At 45.2% G+C, this 17363-nt stretch overlaps 2 protein-coding genes across 7 annotated transcripts; both read right to left on the bottom strand.

Moving 5' to 3' along the window:
- Positions 1-111: 111 nt before the first annotated feature.
- LOC128409130 (gastrula zinc finger protein XlCGF49.1-like) lies at positions 112-6475 on the bottom strand. 3 transcript variants are annotated; one of them, XM_053379370.1, is made up of 2 exons: positions 4061-4909; positions 112-2393 (listed from the first exon to the last, which is right to left on the bottom strand). In XM_053379370.1, exon 2 carries the CDS (start codon positions 2196-2198, stop codon positions 1392-1394), a length of 807 nt encoding a protein of 268 aa, XP_053235345.1. In that variant the 5' UTR covers positions 2199-2393; positions 4061-4909; the 3' UTR covers positions 112-1391. The 3 variants fall into 3 exon arrangements, 1 of the variants encoding a protein (XP_053235345.1); XR_008329182.1 differs by having other exon boundaries at positions 2291-2393; positions 3881-6475; XR_008329183.1 differs by having other exon boundaries at positions 2313-2397; positions 3881-6475.
- A 2103-nt stretch (positions 6476-8578) lies between these two features.
- Positions 8579-15708, bottom strand: LOC128409004 (zinc finger protein 397-like). 4 transcript variants are annotated; one of them, XM_053379151.1, is made up of 6 exons: positions 15275-15708; positions 12169-13100; positions 11396-11519; positions 10669-11166; positions 10313-10365; positions 9301-9476 (listed from the first exon to the last, which is right to left on the bottom strand). In XM_053379151.1, the coding sequence occupies exons 2-6, from the start codon at positions 12967-12969 to the stop codon at positions 9417-9419; spliced, it is 1536 nt and encodes a 511-aa protein (XP_053235126.1). In that variant the 5' UTR covers positions 12970-13100; positions 15275-15708; the 3' UTR covers positions 9301-9416. The 4 variants fall into 4 exon arrangements, with proteins under 4 accessions (XP_053235124.1, XP_053235123.1, XP_053235125.1 ...); XM_053379149.1 differs by lacking the exon at positions 10313-10365 and having other exon boundaries at positions 8579-9476; positions 12169-13126; positions 15279-15703; XM_053379148.1 differs by lacking the exon at positions 10313-10365 and having other exon boundaries at positions 8579-9476; positions 15275-15703.
- Between the last annotated feature and the right edge of the window lie 1655 nt (positions 15709-17363).

Here is a 17363-nt window from a genome sequence, read left to right on the forward strand (position 1 = left end):
ACTCAAGGAGAGCCTGCTGGATTAGGCCAATGGCCCATGCAGTTCTCACCGTGGCCAACCAGAAGCCTGTGGGAAGACGCCCACAAGCAGTAGCATTAATTTGGCTCTAACATTCTTTCCCCTGACTTGCTAGATTTCTGTATGCAGGGACTGCTTTTGTACAGTGGAGGTTTCATTCAAGTGAGTCTCCTCCTTTCTTGCTCTGTCTTTCCCTTTCTTTTATTTTATGGGTTGTTGTGAATTGTAAACTGAATCATGGAGGGTTGGCAGTGAAATGTTCAGTGTTGTGCACTTACATATAAAAACAGGTGGGAAGGAGAAAAAGAAAACACTTTTATTTAAAAGGGGGGAAAAAAGGAGGCAATCACATGGCTACTGGGTTCTTCAAGTGCTGGCCCAAAGGTAGCCAAAATGGCAACATCCATGCACAAAGTATCAGCAGGCATAGAGGAACCCCGGAACTTTAGAAAACCTTCCGAAAACAGGCCAAAGAGGAACACACATTTCTAGTGGCCTTGAAAAGCTGATTCTCTGATGAGACAGGAAAAGAGTGTGTGTGTGTGTGTGTGTGTGTGTGTGTGAGAGAGAGAGAGAGAGAGAGAGAAGTATCCTAGAAGACAGCAAGATAGCCATGAGCACCCTACAGACTGCTGCGTTTCATTACAAATCTAATTTGTAGTAGAATTATCTTTTTAGTGTTCAGTGTTTCGCGTTAATTTCCCAAACAATCCTTGACAACTCCGCTGTAGGCAGGCGAAAGTGATCAATTCCCAAGTGCAAATACGGGATAACTATGAAGAAGGAGCAGCTGACCCACTCCGTTATGAAACTGAGGCGGTAGGACTCTGTTAAATGAAATACCAGGAAGAGGCGGTTATGGACCTGCCCTTCTCTTAAACCATTTCCTACCATTTGAGGCCCTCTCCAGAGCAAATTCCAACACCAGAGCTAAAATATACACATACAACATATCATTTTAAGAACCCCCAAGAGCAGCAAACACAAAGTATTTTAAGTAATCCCCCCCAATGCCTTTTCTTTTTAAAATTAATGACAGATGTATTAAAGCTTGAGTGCTGCTGAGTAATGTTACTACTTCTAACTGTTCCTAGCTGGTTTCACAGTCCTGTATTTCTCCAGCCACAATAACTAGGGTTTCATCTTTTTAGGGGCAGGGTTTGTGGTGCATAAGAACACAAGTCAAGCCTGGTAGATCGATAGCTATGTGTTGAGGACGATCAATATTAGTGGGCAATCCATCTTTCAGGGAAGCATGTTTGCCCCTATTGATCTTTGCACTGAGAGATCCCTTAGTAAGGTTTTGATGAACTACCAGGGCTCTCCCAAGCCAAAAAACTAAATCAGATACTTCCACCTGAGGCTGAAAAATATCAAGTCCTCACTTCCTGCATGCAAGATGTCCTTTTCTCTCTTGAATGGGTTTTCTCATGTGATGTGAGGCTGCCCTTCTGACTGAATCTCCTCCCGCAATCCAGACACTGGTACGGCTTCTCTCCTGTGTGGATCCGCACGTGTGTCATGAGGTTCCCCTTCTGACGGAAGCGTTTCCCACAGTGCAGACACGGATATGGATTCTCATCTGTATGGATCCTCTCATGTATGACAAGGTTGGACTTCTGAGAAAAGCTTTTCCCACAGTGCGGACACTTGTATGGGTCCTCTTCTGTGTGGATTCTCTCGTGTGCGATGAGGTCACATTTTCGACTGAAGTTTCTCCCGCAATCAGAGCACTTAAAGGGTCTCTCTCCTGTGTGGGTCTTCCCATGGATAATAAGATTGCACCTCTGAGAGAAACTTTTCCCACAGTCTGAGCACTTGAATGGTTTCTCACCTGTATGGATTCTCATGTGTTTCCTAAAAACTGAGCCACGAGTGAAGACCTTCTCACAGTGTGGGCACCTGTGTACATTCTCCCCTGTGTGGATTCTCTCATGCGCTGTAAGGCTCGAGCTGTGATAGAAGGTCTGGCCACAGTCTGTGCATGCATACGGCTTTTCTCTTGTGTGGATTTTTTCATGTGCCCTAAGATTTGAACTGTGGGTGAAGCTTCTCCCACAGTTGGAGCACTCGTATGGTTTCTCTCCAGTGTGGGTTCTTTCATGTACAAGAAGGTTGGTGCTCCGGCTGAAGGTTTTCCCACATTCTGAACACTTATATTTATCCTCTCCTGTATGCATTATTTGGTGGTTATGATTTCAGGTCTGTTGGAAGCTGCCTTTGACATCAGCACATGGCTTTAGGGCACCATAATCATGATCTTTCACTTTCTTCACATCCAAACAATCCTCTGGGAGCAGCTTCACTCAAATCTTTCCCAGATCCACTTGCTCCTGAAGCTTCTTCCATCATATTCTCACACACCCATCCATAACCTGCCTAGGACGAAAGGGAGAATCATAATATGAGTCACATCCTGCTCTGGGTGCTTATTTCTTACAAATAAATATTACCCCACATGTCAGGCTGAAGTCTTTTAAAATGGCTCGCCACAGTATGAGAACAGCCAAAAGGCAGTAGTGACACAGAAGATGAAAGGCTAGGATATAAACAACCTAAACGTTCTTGGGCAAAGAAAAGGACTTGTCTGACTGCAGAAAGACAAGCAGCTCAGCACCAGGTGAGCAACAAGACAATGTCCTAAGGCTGGGGTAAGGAACCTCAGGCTCAGGAACAAGTGTGACCCTTCAAATCTCTCTGTTTGGCCCTCAGGGCCACTAAGTCACAACCTCTCCCAGAGGCCTTTCCTTCCTTGAGTGCTTTTGCCTGACTTGAATTGTTATAAAGCCTTTCGTTGCATGAAAGGAAAAGAGAAGTGTTTCTGTACGAATGGATGGATGCATTCTTTGTCCTTTCCTATTTTGCAGCATTTGAAAAAAGCACTTTTGCCTAGAGGCACAAAAAGCACAACTATTCTGAGATCTGGAACCTCTCTTCAGGGCTATTTGCGTGATATTCATATCATGTGGGCCAGAGGGAAGACTGCTTCATTTTGTTCTAAGACAGTAATGTGAACACAGCACAAGTCAGAGTTGGGTGAAGATATATAGCATGCCAGCTTTTTTAAAATAAAGTTTCAAAGTCTTTAAGGGATTGCAGGATTTGGAACTCTAAGGGTTTTGAGTTCTGCTTGCACTGCCTGAGAATCCTTTAGTTTTCAACGTGTTTTTTCCACGTTGCTTAATGCTATGCTGCATTTGCATGCTTAAGGTTAGGACTGCCTTTGAACCTCTTTATCGTAGGCTGCCAGAGAACTTCCTGGGAACGGCATATAAATGGTGCCATAAATAAATATTAAAATCGTCACCTGGGATTCTGCTCTAGGACACCTGCCTTAGGAAATGAGGCGGATGGTGACTGGGCAGAGGGATGTCTCAGTGGCAGCACCCCCTTACAGCAGAGATGGGGCACTTTTTCAGCCTGAGGGCCACAACAACAACCAAAAAGAGCCCTGCCAGTGTCCCATCTAGTTCAGCATCCTGTTCTCTGTGTGGCCAACCAGGAAGCAGCTGTACCACAAGCTGTTAGGAAGCTGGGATAGTAAATAATGATATGAGTAATAACTATATTGTATACTGCTGGATTGTACCCAAAACCTCTAAAGAGTTTGCAAATAATAATGATGATAACTGTCAACAACAACAAAAACAGATTTAAAAAATTCAAGCTGTTTATTAAAATAAGTGTAGTTAAAGGCCGACTAAAGCATTTAAGGCATCTTGGATAGGCTTGCATGAGCAGAAATGCCTTGACCAGAAATATACCGGTATTACTATTTTACAATCATAATGGTAAAGGCACTCCTTCCCAACACACACACACACAAACACACACACACACACACACACACACGTGGATTTACCAGGGTGAAATGCCAGATAATCGACGAAACCAGAGTATCTGAACACACAACGGATCTTTTTTCTTCCTCTTCTTCAGTCTCTCTCCCTTCTTGAGCAACCAGCTCTTAGGCGGCTGCTGTCCCTTCTCTGGAACTTACTAGGCTCCCCTTTAAAACCCCTTCCTTTCCCTCCACGCTCACATCTCCTTGCAGCCTTTTGCAATGCAAACCCTGCTAACTGCAGCTGGGGGTGGAGTGGGGAGATCTGTTAAAAGGCTCCAACGCGAACCCCCTTTTCTGCAAAGGTCGTAGAACAAGTCAACCCCGCCACCCACCTCCAGGGGGCGCGATGGGAAAAGGTCTCGTAAGGAAGTGGCTTTCCTATTCAATCGTCATCTTTCTTCCTCCTCCGCCTCCTCCATTTATTCACTCTCTGGCCTTTCTAGGAACCGGAGCTAAACTCAGTGGATTTAACCGTTTGAGTAATGAATAACCTTGCAGACACTCTTCTCTGGTCGATAATCCGACCTGTTTCCTGACGCTTTTCTTATTGCAATGAAGTCTGATAGTGGAGCAAGTTGGTTGCGCAAGATAAATTGTGACTGGGCAACCTGAATGTGTTGATGTGCTTATATGTATACACACATAAAAGAGCCTGCATAGTAAAGTGCTTAATGGTTTGACTAGGACTTGGGAGCCCAGGGTTCAAATTCCACACTCTGCCACTTACAGGGTGAGATTGGAATAGTCAGTCTGAGCCTAATAAACCTCACAGGGTTGTTGTGAAGATAAAATTGAGAGGGGGGGGGGGGACCATGCGTGCCAGCTTGAGCTCCTTAGGGCAGCTCAAGGTGGGGTAGAAATGTAAAAATAAACTTTTCCAGCTCTGCAATATCCTTCCGTGAAGCGAGATGATCAGAGCTGTACATATACGGTATTCCAAATGCAGTCTCAGCATAGTGTTATAGGAATTATAAGGTCATATATATAGAATAAATGTTCATAAATGTACAGGGCAAATACACATGCATAAGTATAGTGTCTGAAACACTATACAGAATTGCAGGAGAGCAATTCTGAAGCCATTTTGACTCTCCCAAATTGACCTCAAATATTTCTCTGCAAGGAGGAAGGTAATGGGAAAAGCTTTCCAATTGTCTTTGGACTATAGAGGCTTACACCTCCCTGTAAATACAGTCTGGCAAGTACAGTGGTACCTCGGGTTACATACGCTTCAGGTTACAGACTCCACTAACCCAGAAATAGTACTTCGGGTTAAGAACTTTGCTTCAGGATGAGAACAGAAATCGTGCTCCAGCGGTGCGGTGGCAGCGGGAGGCCCCATTAGCTAAAATGGTGCTTCAGGTTAAGAACAGTTTCAGGTTAAGAACGGACCTCCGGAACGAATTAAGTACTTAACCCGAGGTACCACTTTATCTGTTAAGCTGAGATCACTATCAATATGCGTAAAAGATTCAGGAACTAAGTATTTACCATCTCAAAGGAATGGCCAGGCTACCCAGAAAAGGCAATCAGATAAGGCATTATCAGGTCGAAGCAACACACTCAATTTTCTGCTGGGGACCACCTCTTTCTGTGATGTATGTATGATGTTTTGGGGGGTGGTCTTGAGCTGCAGGCAACTTCAAATGTCTATATAAGAGCTTGCACACCAATGTTCTGGGTTCCTCTCCTCCCCTGCATGGGGGATTGGGGGACCCTGTTGCAACAGTTTAAGAAAGATCAGGCTTACTAGCTGCTTTGCTTCTCAATACTCTCTGGTTGGCCTGTGTTATTTTCTCCTACCGACAGAGAACCTACATAAGGACTCTATACGGGCTCTTAGATACCCCATAAGGGAAAGGAAGCAGTATTTTTCTTACCACAATAGATTTGTAGAACAGCATGATGATATCAGCAGTTTTATTTTCAATTCCCTTCTTAACAATTCCCAGGGTAGAATTTGCCTTTATCACAGCTGTGGCACACACTGGGTAGATAGATGTCTTCAGCAAAACTATCCACCACAACCTCAAGGTCTTGTCCCTGGCTAGTTACTGGCATTGCTAACTCAGTTAGTGTTGGGGTTTGTTTGGCCCAAAGTGCAAAGACCTTGCTTTTAAAACATGAAAAATAAAATGATCAGTTTGTATAATACAAATTGGGACAGCAACTCACAGGGATGAGCTTCCACTAAAAATAAATACATATAAAATTTTATCTACGACAGCAATTCAAAGAAGGCTGAGTGCTCTGCCTCTACATTCATATTTGCAGGTGGGGTTGGAGTTCTTGTGCATGATATCTTCAGGGGCAAATAAATAAAAGGCAACCATACAATGTGAAAAATTGTCAAAAGAGATACAATTCCAGCTATGGTCTGGTTCACCTAAAGGGGGTAAATCTGCCTCTGGCAAGTACCACTTCAGATTGCAGGAGGAGGACTCATGTTCCTGAATGCATAAAAACAACAACCCTGCATATAGAAAACTAGTGTGCCTGGGCTAAAATGATTCTCATTGGCACACTAGCTTTCTAGATGCAGGGTGTTTGCTTCTTTTTAATAGTGAAGTATTTGAACATATTGAGCTCCCTACTGCCATCAGAAATGGTACAGCTCAACTTCCGGGTTGGCGCCATTGTTTAATGGCGGATTCCCTCCGAGCTCCGGAGGGAATCGGCTCCGTAGCGTCTGGGTCTGGCCGCTGCGGCGAAGCGGGGACCCTTAAAATCACAGGCGCGGATGCCTGTGAACACAGAGACTCGGCGGGCACCATTTGCGCCCCCCCAATCCGCGACGGAGCCTTTTTAAAGGCTTCGGAACGGAGGCAGGGTGAGGCGTGGTGCTGAGAGTACTCCCTCGCCTACGGAGTGAAGCCGCAAGCCATTGGCAGAGAGCGCCAACTTCTTCTAAGATCGATTGGACTCTAAAACATCAACCCGTGAGTAATACGGAGATTGGAACCTTAAAAAATCTTTAATTTTGGATTTGGAACGAGCGGGAAGGGGCTAAAAAGGAAGTCCACCCCCCCTCTTTGTAAACAATTTAAAGCAAAGGACTGGGCAGCTAAGGTCGAGAGAATCTGTTTCTTGTTTTTTAATAAAAGATCCTGACTTCACGGTTTTGACATTATAAGAAGATTTACTGGAGGATAAAAGGAATTTTGGGAGCTGAAATTTCACCCCCCCCCCCTAGACCCGGGAACGTCCTATGAGAAAGCCTGTTGCATTGAAGATTTTGACAGCTGTCAAGTGAGCTGTTAGTCAGCTAGTTGTCAGCTGGAAAAAGAACATTGTTTCTGCTGTTTTTGCTGGTTTATTCGATATAACTTGTTGAAAATAAGGAGGGCCGATACAAAATAACTGGACTTTTGGTTTTGAGCTGAAAGGAATATTAAGGAACTAAAATCCCCCTAGAGGGGTAGTAGGGATACTACATCACAAAAATGGCTAGAGTTTGTAAAATCCAAGCAGAATTAGACAGAGCACTCGTTCTCTTGGGAAACTTGCAAGATGAATACAATGCTTTGTCTACAGAGGTATCACTACTACACTGGACAGTAAACAACAGTTTTGAGCCTGATAAGGACTTGAAACAGGAAGCCTATTTAACTGAACAAATAAATGAAACTGAAAGTGTAGATACAATGGAGCAATATGTTGTTTTTGAAGAAAATGAAGGAGGAGCTGGAGGTTTGCAGGAGTCAAAGGAGAGTTACAATATGAGGCCTGACATGATGATAAAAAAGGACAATAAAAATTGGATGCGGAAAGCCTGGTCTGAATGGGAGTCTGGAAAATGGAGAGATCCCCTTTGGAGGAGATCTGAAGACCTGAGGATTACAAATTTGTTGAAGGTGAAAGCTGGAGCTTTGGGGACATCTGGATTTGAAAGAAATTTGAAACAAGAGTTGGAGCACCCCATAGGCTTTGCTTTTAAGTATGGAGGACTGGCTGGAAGCAACATGGATTCTGTTGGGCCGGAGCCCCTCCGAGACTTGGGGCTTAACATCAAGGACTATCAAAGAGACCGGCAGAAAGGAACTGAGAGAGATATAAGGGCCTCGGACGTGAGATCTCCAGGCTAAATAAATAACATAAAGACTGATGGATATTGGTTGGGGACTGGAACCGGGAAAAGGGTGGGTGGAGGTTGGGAATCCAAAGGGTACATAAGGATAATTTGCTTTTTATATTTTGTTAGTGGTAAGGAAATTGGGTAAATCGTGGAAGGGAAATTTTGGTCGACTTTAGGAAAAAGGTTTAAGAATAATTAATGAGGTATAAGTATTGATGTGTAATTTTAATAAGGTAAAATTGGTTTTTTCTTTTTAAATTAATTGAAAATAAGGCTGTTAAAAATAAATTGAGGAAATGGAAAAAAGAAGTAAAGTAAAATAATAGTATGTTAGAACAAATGTTTAAGCTAAGGTGAAGAAATAAGTTAAGGACTTGCTGAATTGACAATTTAAATTGGAATACAAGAAGGGGAGGTGTGAGGAGGTCTGAGAAATAAGGTTAAGGATAATAAGTATCAGAAACTTTATGTGTTTTTTCTATTTTTCTGTTTAGTTTTGAATATTATGTCTTTTCGTGTTTTTTTTGTTTTGTTTTTTTTACTTTGTTTATTTCTTGTTTTTGTTTGTTGTGTGTTTCTTGAAAATACCAATAAATATTTAATAATAAAAAAAACAGAAATGGTACAGCTCAAGACACCAGTTTACTGCTGAAATAAGAACTACGAGGTTTTATTTGGGAGAATCGGGGGTAAATCGGGTCCAACAAAGCTTTATGTGTTCTTCACAACTGCCAGATCTCAGTCCTCACCCATCACATATTGATATCTGAAAGACTCCTTTGCCTTAAACAACACCAATTTGTAGCTCCAAAGGGACATCACATTAGCATATTTAACGCTCAGCCGTGGTTTGCTTTAACCATGGTTTGTCTGTCCGTTTGTTCCACCGCAGTCAGAGCTTCTCCGTGGTTCTCCCTCCCAAGTGGATTCTCCGATGCACACGAAGGCCTGAGCTGTGCCCGAAGTTCTTCCCGCAATCGGAGCAGCTGTACGACTTCTCTCCTTTGTGGCTTATCTCATGGGCCAGAAGGCAGGACTTCTGGATGAAGCTCCTCCCACAGTCCGAACACTTATAGGGCCTCTCCCCTGTGTGGATTCTCTCGTGGGTCAGGAGGCCCGACCTGGTCGTGAACCTTTTCCCGCAGGTGGAGCACATGTACGGTTTCTCCCCGGTGTGAGTCCTCACGTGAGCCCGGAGCGTGGAACCCTTGCCGAAGCTCCTCCCACAGTCCAAACACTTGTGGGGCCTTTCTCCCGTGTGGGTCCGCTCGTGGGCTTTCAGGTTGCAGCGGTGCTTGAAGCTCCTTCCGCAATGGCAGTGGTGGAGCCTCTGGTGACCGTTGCCCTCTTCCCACCCCAAGTCGCCTCCTTTACTGAGAAGAGCTCCATCCACGTTCCTCTCTGGCCTGATCCCCTGCTGACCCGCAGGCCTCACTCCCTCTTTGCCATGACACGAAACCTTGCCTCTTCTCAACTCTCTTAGCTCCAGTTGTTCTGAGCTTTCCTGCTGAAGGCGATGTCCTGCGGTTTCAAGTGCTCCTGGATGTATATATATTAAAAAAGAACCTTGATGTGAAATCCTTGCTCTGGCTAAGAGTTTCCAACAGCTGCAAATCTCTGTCCTGTTCCTCGAATTTAAACATGGAATCACAGAATTGTAGAATTGGAAGGAACCCCACGGGTCATCTGGTCCAACCCCCTGCAATGCAGGAATCTCAACTAAAGCAAAAAGGTTCTCCACCCCAAAGAAGGAAAAATCTGTATCTTCACCCGTTTTCCACATTATTTTAATGTTTGTATCTAATTCTAGTCCTATCCGGAGGTAGCCATCAAGACAAGAAGACATCGTGTTGCATCCAATACTAGTCCCACCGAGAGGAGACCCATTAAATTTGCATGCTGCTTTTCCACAGAAATGTGCCCAAAGGGTCTCACAAGACAAGAAAAGCAACAACAGAGCAAGAAAAAGAATCACCATGACCTTTGTGTGCCCCTCCTCAGGAGATCTGGAGGGTGGCAACATGAGAATGGGCCTTTTCGGTGGTGGCTCCCCACTTGTGGAATGCTCACCCCGGGGAGGCTTGCCTGGCACCATCATTACATAGCTTTAGGCACCAGGCAAAATCACGTCTTTTTTGCCAGGCCTTTGGTTCTTAATTATCTGTGGCCAACTTGAGCGGGCAGAATGTTTTAACCCTGTCTTTTAAAAACAGGATTGTCTTTAAGATTGTCTTTGTTTTGTTTTTTCTTTTATGCTCATTTCAATGTACGTGTTTGCCTTTTTATATATTGTAATTCACTTTCAGTTACCTAGGTTAACAAAGCAACCAATAAATTTAAATAATAATTAAAAAATAGTAGCCATGGTTGTATACCAAGACTGCAATCGCCTGTTCCATCTGCATGCCGAGGACAAGCATGAATGACTCTGGAATGAGAAAAACTACATTTTTGTGTTGCAAATGGGTCAGTGTGTATCCAGCCATTGATTTACACCTGCTAAGCAAGTGAGACTAATAGTCTACCTTAGCCCTGTATTAACTATTCCTGTGGCCGTGCAGTTAAGGATGGGTTTCAGGGACAGGGAAAACCCCCAGATCCTTTTAACTGGATCTGCCAGGGATGGCAATGGGGACTTCCTTCAATTCAGCCCCTGATCTGCTCAGGCACCCATGGAGTTCTCCTGCCCAGCAAATGCAGCTTTCAGCCTGACACAGAACCATTTTCTCACCTGTGTGGATTCTCTCGTGTGCTGCGAGACTTGCCCTATGACAGAAGCTCCTCCCACAGTAAGTGCACTTATGCGTCTTCTCTCCCTGGGGGCTTCTCTCACTTGCCACAAGGGTTGAGCTTTCACCAAAGGTTTCCACTCGGTACTGCAATTGCCCTGGTTTCTCCAGCAGGTGGATTATGCGAATGTCTGAGCTCCACCTGGAGTCTCCTCTGAGGTCACTCTGGGCCTTTTCTCCCTTGCCATGCAGGGTGTTATTCTGGGCTATGGCCACTTGCCTCTGAGAGCCCCCTTCTGAACAAGAAAGGGTTTCGGCAAAACTCTTTGTTGTATCCTTTCCCTGCTCCTTTTCTGACTCTCGCAAAATCTGAAGACTTGTGGCCTCATTGTGATACTGGAATATGTCGCCTCTTCCTAAGGAGCGCTTTTCTGGTGCCACCTGCACAGAACATCCATGATAAGGCTCCTTCATTTTGCTCTCGCACATTTGCCCATCAACTACAAGAATAAGCAGAATGTGGTGCCCGTCACATTTAAAATTAAAGAAAAACTGGGTCCCCCCATTTTTCTATCCCTCCCCCAGGCCTTCTCATCTCTAGTGAGCAGATGAAGTCCCATGGCACAGGTGGAAGTCCTTGCACTAACAGGATGACTTCCTTAGATACAACAACCCAATCAAATTTCCATCATTCTGATGCAACCTGAGTCTTACCACTTGTGTCCTTACCTCCTTTTCTCGCCTGTTCAGTGGCCTGGCAAACCTGCCTCTGCCAGGTGTCCAAGGGCAAGACCTGGCTGGCCTCAGAGGAATCCACAGCCGTTATGATCCCCTGAGGTCGAGACATCTGAAGCTGCAATTAAAGAAAAATCAAGGCATTAGTGCTCCAAGAGAGGCAAATATTTGGTTTCTCCTCCAAAAATCCACTCAGTACGGGGTTCCATTGCCCTTGGTCGAGAAACTACAGGTAATGCAGAATGTTGTTAGGAGACGCCCTATTCCCCTCACAGAATTAAACGATTCCCAGAGTGGTTTAACTACCAGTCCCTCTTCCCAGAGAACTCTGGGAATTGTAGCTCTGTGAGGGGAATAGGGTCTCCTAACAACTCTCATCATCCTTAACAAACAACACTTCCCAGGATTCTTGCGGGGAAGCCATGGCTGTTTAAAGTGGTATATAACGTGCAGGAGAGTCCTCTCTACAGCTGCTGCCAGTCATTTGTCAGCAGTACTGAGCCTGACTTGGTATATTCCTGTATTCCTGTTTCCATAGAGGAACTTTATCCCAGCTGACTCCACCATAACCCCAGAAAGCTAGCTGCAAAAATCTGATCTAAAATGCTAGTGGCAACAGTATCTCTTCAGTTCCAATGCCATTTATCTAACCATCCGAGCTGTAACTGGATTGGCACCAATCAAGTAATGCAAAAATCGGGGCAGCCACTCTCTTCTGAATCCACCTTCCAGGACCACCAGAATGACCAGCATTGAACACCCCTCACCTCTCCTTCCTGTTTCACTGTGTTTTGCTGCTGCAACAGGAAATTCTCTGCCAAGGCCACCGCCTGGGCGCAGGTTTCAGGCCTGCCTTCCCTGACCCAGCCCTCCATATCCTGGGGCAGGACGGTCAGGAACTGCTCCAGGGTCAGCAACTCCAAGATCTCCTCCTTGGTGTGTCTCTCCGCTCTCAGCCACTGGCGGCAAAGTTCCCTCAGCCGGCCGTAAACGCCTCTGGGCCCCTCCACTTCCTGGTAGCAGAACTGCCTGAAGTGCTGGCGCTGCTTCTCCCTCAAAGTGGACTCCCCTTGCAAGATGGCCGCCTTCACCTTCCCGTAGTCTCCCCTGTCCTGGGCACTGAGGCTGTTGAAGGCCTGCTGGGCCTCTCCGCTGAGGGCCGGCAAGAGCAGAGTCACCCACTTGTCCAGAGGCCACCGGCAGGCGGAGGCTACTTGCTCAAAGGAGGCCATGAAGGCCTTAGCATCCTCCCATGGGGAGGGCCCCTCTGATACCTGATGATTCCCCCATCCTGAGTGAGGGGCCTGCAACGTCTTGAGGAACTCCTGCCACTGGGCTTCCCAGCGTTCCTGAAGCTCCTCTTCTGGTTCACGTTTCACCTGCCATGGATAGACCGTAGCTTGTGATTCTCCAATCCCCTTGATGCATACAAGCTGTGGGGCTTTTGTTCCCCCCAGATCTGTCCACAATTTGACGTTGGGGATGTTTTGCTCTCCCTTCTGCAATCCTGGGGCCTTTGCTGCCCCTTCATCCACAGACATGTTCACCTCCACTCTCAAGGTCTCCATTGAACTGTTCAAATGTAAGGAGGAGTTCCCAGCCTCTGGTGGGCTTTCTCTAAATCACTCCTCACAGTCCATGAACCTCTTGCTATATTACAGTCTTCTAGGAAACTATAAGTTGCAGGGTGTTGTGGTCTCTCCGATGAAGTGCTGCAGGCTTCACCTGAAAGGGAACAATATTTATGTGAATATTTAGTTGGGAACCACAGGCAAAGCAACTGATATTCCTGCCCTCACAAAGTGTCTGGACCTTCCTGATAAACTAGCTCTCTGGGTGCAAGGAGCTTAGAACAGACTAAACACTACTGTCCTAAGAAACAGCTTCTTTCTTATAATGTTATTTACCCATCATTTTCAAATGCAATATTACTGTTGCAAGGTGCGTCGAGCTCAACACTATTGTTGGAAAAGTGTGTTCCACACATCTGAAATAAAAGAGAGAGAGCCAGTGTGGTGTAGTGGTTAAGAGCGGTGGACTCATAATCTGGTGAACTGGGTTTGAATCCCCACTCCTCCACATGCAGCTGCTGGGTGATCTTGGGCTAGTCACACTTCTCTGAAGTCTCTCAGCCTCACTCACCTCACAGAGTGTTTGTTGTGGGGGAGGAAGGGAAAGGAGAATGTTAGCCGCTTTGAGACTCCTTCAGGTAGTGATAAAGTGGGATATCAAATCCAAACTCTAAAACTGAGATTGACAGAATTTCAAAATGATTCTTATCCATTATTTCAGGAATCCCTACAACTGTCCGGAAAGACAGGCCAATATAAACAGCCCCAGAACTGATGGAGAAGGATGAAGGATGGGCAAATAAATCAATGGAACTGTGGCACACTTTCCATTTTATGTTATGGTATGAGCAACTTGCAGAGGTTAAATATAAATTTGAGGTATGCCTGTGTTTCAGAGGAAATAAACTCTAACATGGATTATTTATTTTTAAACAATGCAAAATAAACACATCACTAGTAACGGTATTAACTGCAGATAACACAATTCAATTCCCTGACAGTTACAACTCCCAGAGTTTCCCAAGAAGAGGGGCTGTTTATACTAATATGGAACTGTAGCTCTGTGAGAGGAATAGGGGGCAACTCTCAGCACCCTTTAGAAACTACAGTTCCCAGGATTCTTTGGCAGAAAAAAATGATAGTTTAAAGTGATATAATCCTATTTAAAAATGTATGATGTGAATGGAGACACAGAGAAGGAAGGGTTCTTCCTCTGATCTAGACTAACTCCCTGATTAGTGAAAGACATAAAATGCAACTACAGCACAGTTTCCCCAACAGGCGGTTGCTATTAAATACCTCCCGTTAAGGGGAACACACCACCTCTCAAGGAAGAAACAGGCATTCTCTCAAATAATAGATTTCTCTTTCAGTGCAAAACTTCACTCTAATGTCTATCTAAGGTTGGCAGCAAGCAGAGGAGCCCAATCAGGAAAGCTGAAGAAAAGGTGGCAACTCAGGCTTGCCAACTGACCAGTGGAAGAAAAAACAACAACCTGCTCCTGTGTAGTTCAAGTGGTGTGGTACTGCCGTGCGCTAACAGTTGAGGCTGAAGCTGCTGTTCCTAGACACAGCAACAGAATCTGTGCAATGCCTTACATAGCTTCTAGAAAGATGCTGGTTTGAGCCCACCCAGGGACAACTGTGCACAGAATTACTGCATTGCAGGGGGTCGGACTAGATGACCCTCGGGATCCCTTCCAGCTCAAGAATTCTGTGATTCTATGATTTAGTGTGTACACTTGTGACATCTTTCAACTTCTGCACTAGCGTGCACTTTGCAGCAGGGATTTGGGGATGGGGAACCCCTGGGGCCCTCCAAATGCTATTAGGACTCCAACTCCCATCAGCCCCAGCCAGCACAACCAATAGTCAGGAATGATGGGAGTTGCAGTCCAACAACATCTGGAGGACCACAGGTTCCCCCACATCGCTCTTTAGCAGGCTGTTTGGAATTGGTTTAATTTGGGAAGCTTTTAATGTTTAACAGAGCACTGTATTTTAATACTTTGTTGGAAGCCGCCCAGATTGGCTGGGGAAACTCAGCCAGATGGGCAGGGTATAAATAATAAATTATTATTATTATTATTATTAGTATTAATATTATTATTAGTATTAGTATATTATTAGTATTAGTATTATTGGGAGAGGTTGAATCTTGTTGCTGCTGCCCTATTGTTCTCCCAGGATCTGGGATTGCAGCAGTAGTTTCATTGTTTTTCCAGCAATTTTGCATTCTCTATCCAACTGCAGCTTCCTCCTGCCCCCTCCCCCTTTCAGGTCCCTCCCCCCCCATTTTCACTCACCTCTCCCTCGCAGCCTTGGCACTGCTGCACACTTCTCTCCTGGCTTGGCAGCCTGTTCTCTGCAGCAAGAAGATATTCAAAAGCCAGTTTCCCTCCAGAGGGGAGCAAGAGGGGAGGGGGCAGGAAGTGGATGCCCTTTGTTTACCACAAAGAGCTAGGTGCTTGAAAGGAAACAAGCCTTTAAAAAAACAAAACCCAAAGCAAAAGCCTTCATTTCCGGTTCTCCTTGGACTTCTTTATCTGAGGAAAAGTGCAGGGCATCCTTGGCTGCAGTTCTTGTTCTTTTTTCAAAATAAATCAGGCTGGAAGGGTGAAAAAGTCTCTTTCAAAACAGGCTAAAGAAACAACCTCATTGCACAGCACAGTGGCATTCGCACCCACGCCATGTGGTCACAGCCACCAACTTGGACTGCTCCAAAAGGGATGATAGAAACATGGAGCTGGAAGGGGTTCCCTAGGGGTCATCTAGTCCAACCCCCCGCAATGCAGGGATCTCCACTAAAGCATATAGAATCACAGAGCGCTGAGACAAATTCGAAAGTTTCAGCTTTTAAATGCGTTGCTGAAAATTTTTCTACTCCGCCAGGCCTGTGCAGGCAAATAAGAATGCATCTTTCCACAATGATTACAGTGGTACCTCGAGTTACAGACGCTTCAGGTTACATACGCTTCAGGTTACAGACTTTGCTAACCCAGAAATATTACCTCGGGTTAAGAACTTTGCTTCAGGATGAGAACAGAAATCGTGCTCCAGCAGCAGGAGGCACCATTAGCTAAAGTGGTACCTCAGGTTAAGAACAGTTTCAGATTAAGAACGGACCTCCAGAACGAATTAAGTACTTAACCCGAGGTACCACTGTAATTGATTACTGCTTTCATTTTTTCATGGTTTTCACTGTATGGTTTTGTGTGTCTTTGTTGCAAACCACCTCATTATCTTTTTGAAATATGAAATAGCGATATCAGAGAGCCAGTGTTGCGTAGTGGTTAGAGCGTCAAACTAGGACCTTTGGAGACCTGGGTTCAAATCCCCACTGAACCATGAAGCTGACTGAGAGACCTTTGGCCAGCCACAGCCTTCTCTCAGCCGATCGTACCTCACAGGGTTGTTGTGGGGATAAAATGAGGAGGGGGAGAACCGTGTGGTGCCCCCTCTCCTTGAGCTCCTTGGAGAAAAAGGTGGGATATCATCAGTGCAGTAAATATAAATAAATAAAATCCATTGGGGATAATGGTCTCGGTCTGCCAGTCCTCACCTGCCTGCCTTCTTAATGCATAACCAGTCCAGGGGTTGGTCCTGCCGTTCAGTCTCAGTGTCAGTGTTGCACTTGGGCAACTTACCAGAGGGCCAGGGACAAAACTAGAACTAGTTGCCTCTGCCTGTCAGTGTCTTTGTTTTGGCTCCCTGCCTTCTTCCCCAGGGAGCACCAGCCACTATTGCAATGGCTACTAGCTTGGGAGGGCTCTGTTCTGCCTCTGAAAATCAGTTGCTGGAAATCACTGGGAGGGAGGGTTTGGTTGTTGGGCTCACGTCCAGGCTTCCCAGTGCAACATCTATCTGGCCACCGTAAGAACAGGGTGCTGGACTATGGTGGCCTATGTCCTGCTGATCCAACCAGGATTTTTCTTACGCATACACCAAATTATTTTTACCCCCCTGATTCCTCTTGAGCATGGGAAGAACGAGCAGAAAATGTCTTTTTTTTAATAAAAAAATTATTCAAAATAAAAATGAATAAGAAAATGTCAAATCTGACAGCGCTTTTCCCTATAGGGGTTTCTTGTAAAACTGCAACTGTGAGTCAGAAATGTTGCTAGAGAACCATAAAAACTGCAGCCCTTTGGGGTTTGCAGTGCATCAGATTTCTCAGGTTTCCAGGCCTTGCTAGGAATCCAAGTGGAATTGTATGGATTTAACCCTTCAACTGCTTTCTGGGTGGAGGGGCTGGGCTGAATGTATCTTAATTTTTGTTTTTTGGAAGCCTCCACCATCCCTATCGATTGTTTCAAAAAGCACATGTTGCCGCTGCATCTTAGCTATGTGAACTTGGAACAACTGGTTTGTTTTTGTTTTTGGGTTGCTGC

Source organism: Podarcis raffonei, chromosome 2, assembly GCF_027172205.1.
Source record: "Podarcis raffonei isolate rPodRaf1 chromosome 2, rPodRaf1.pri, whole genome shotgun sequence".
Lineage (NCBI taxonomy): Eukaryota > Metazoa > Chordata > Lepidosauria > Squamata > Lacertidae > Podarcis > Podarcis raffonei.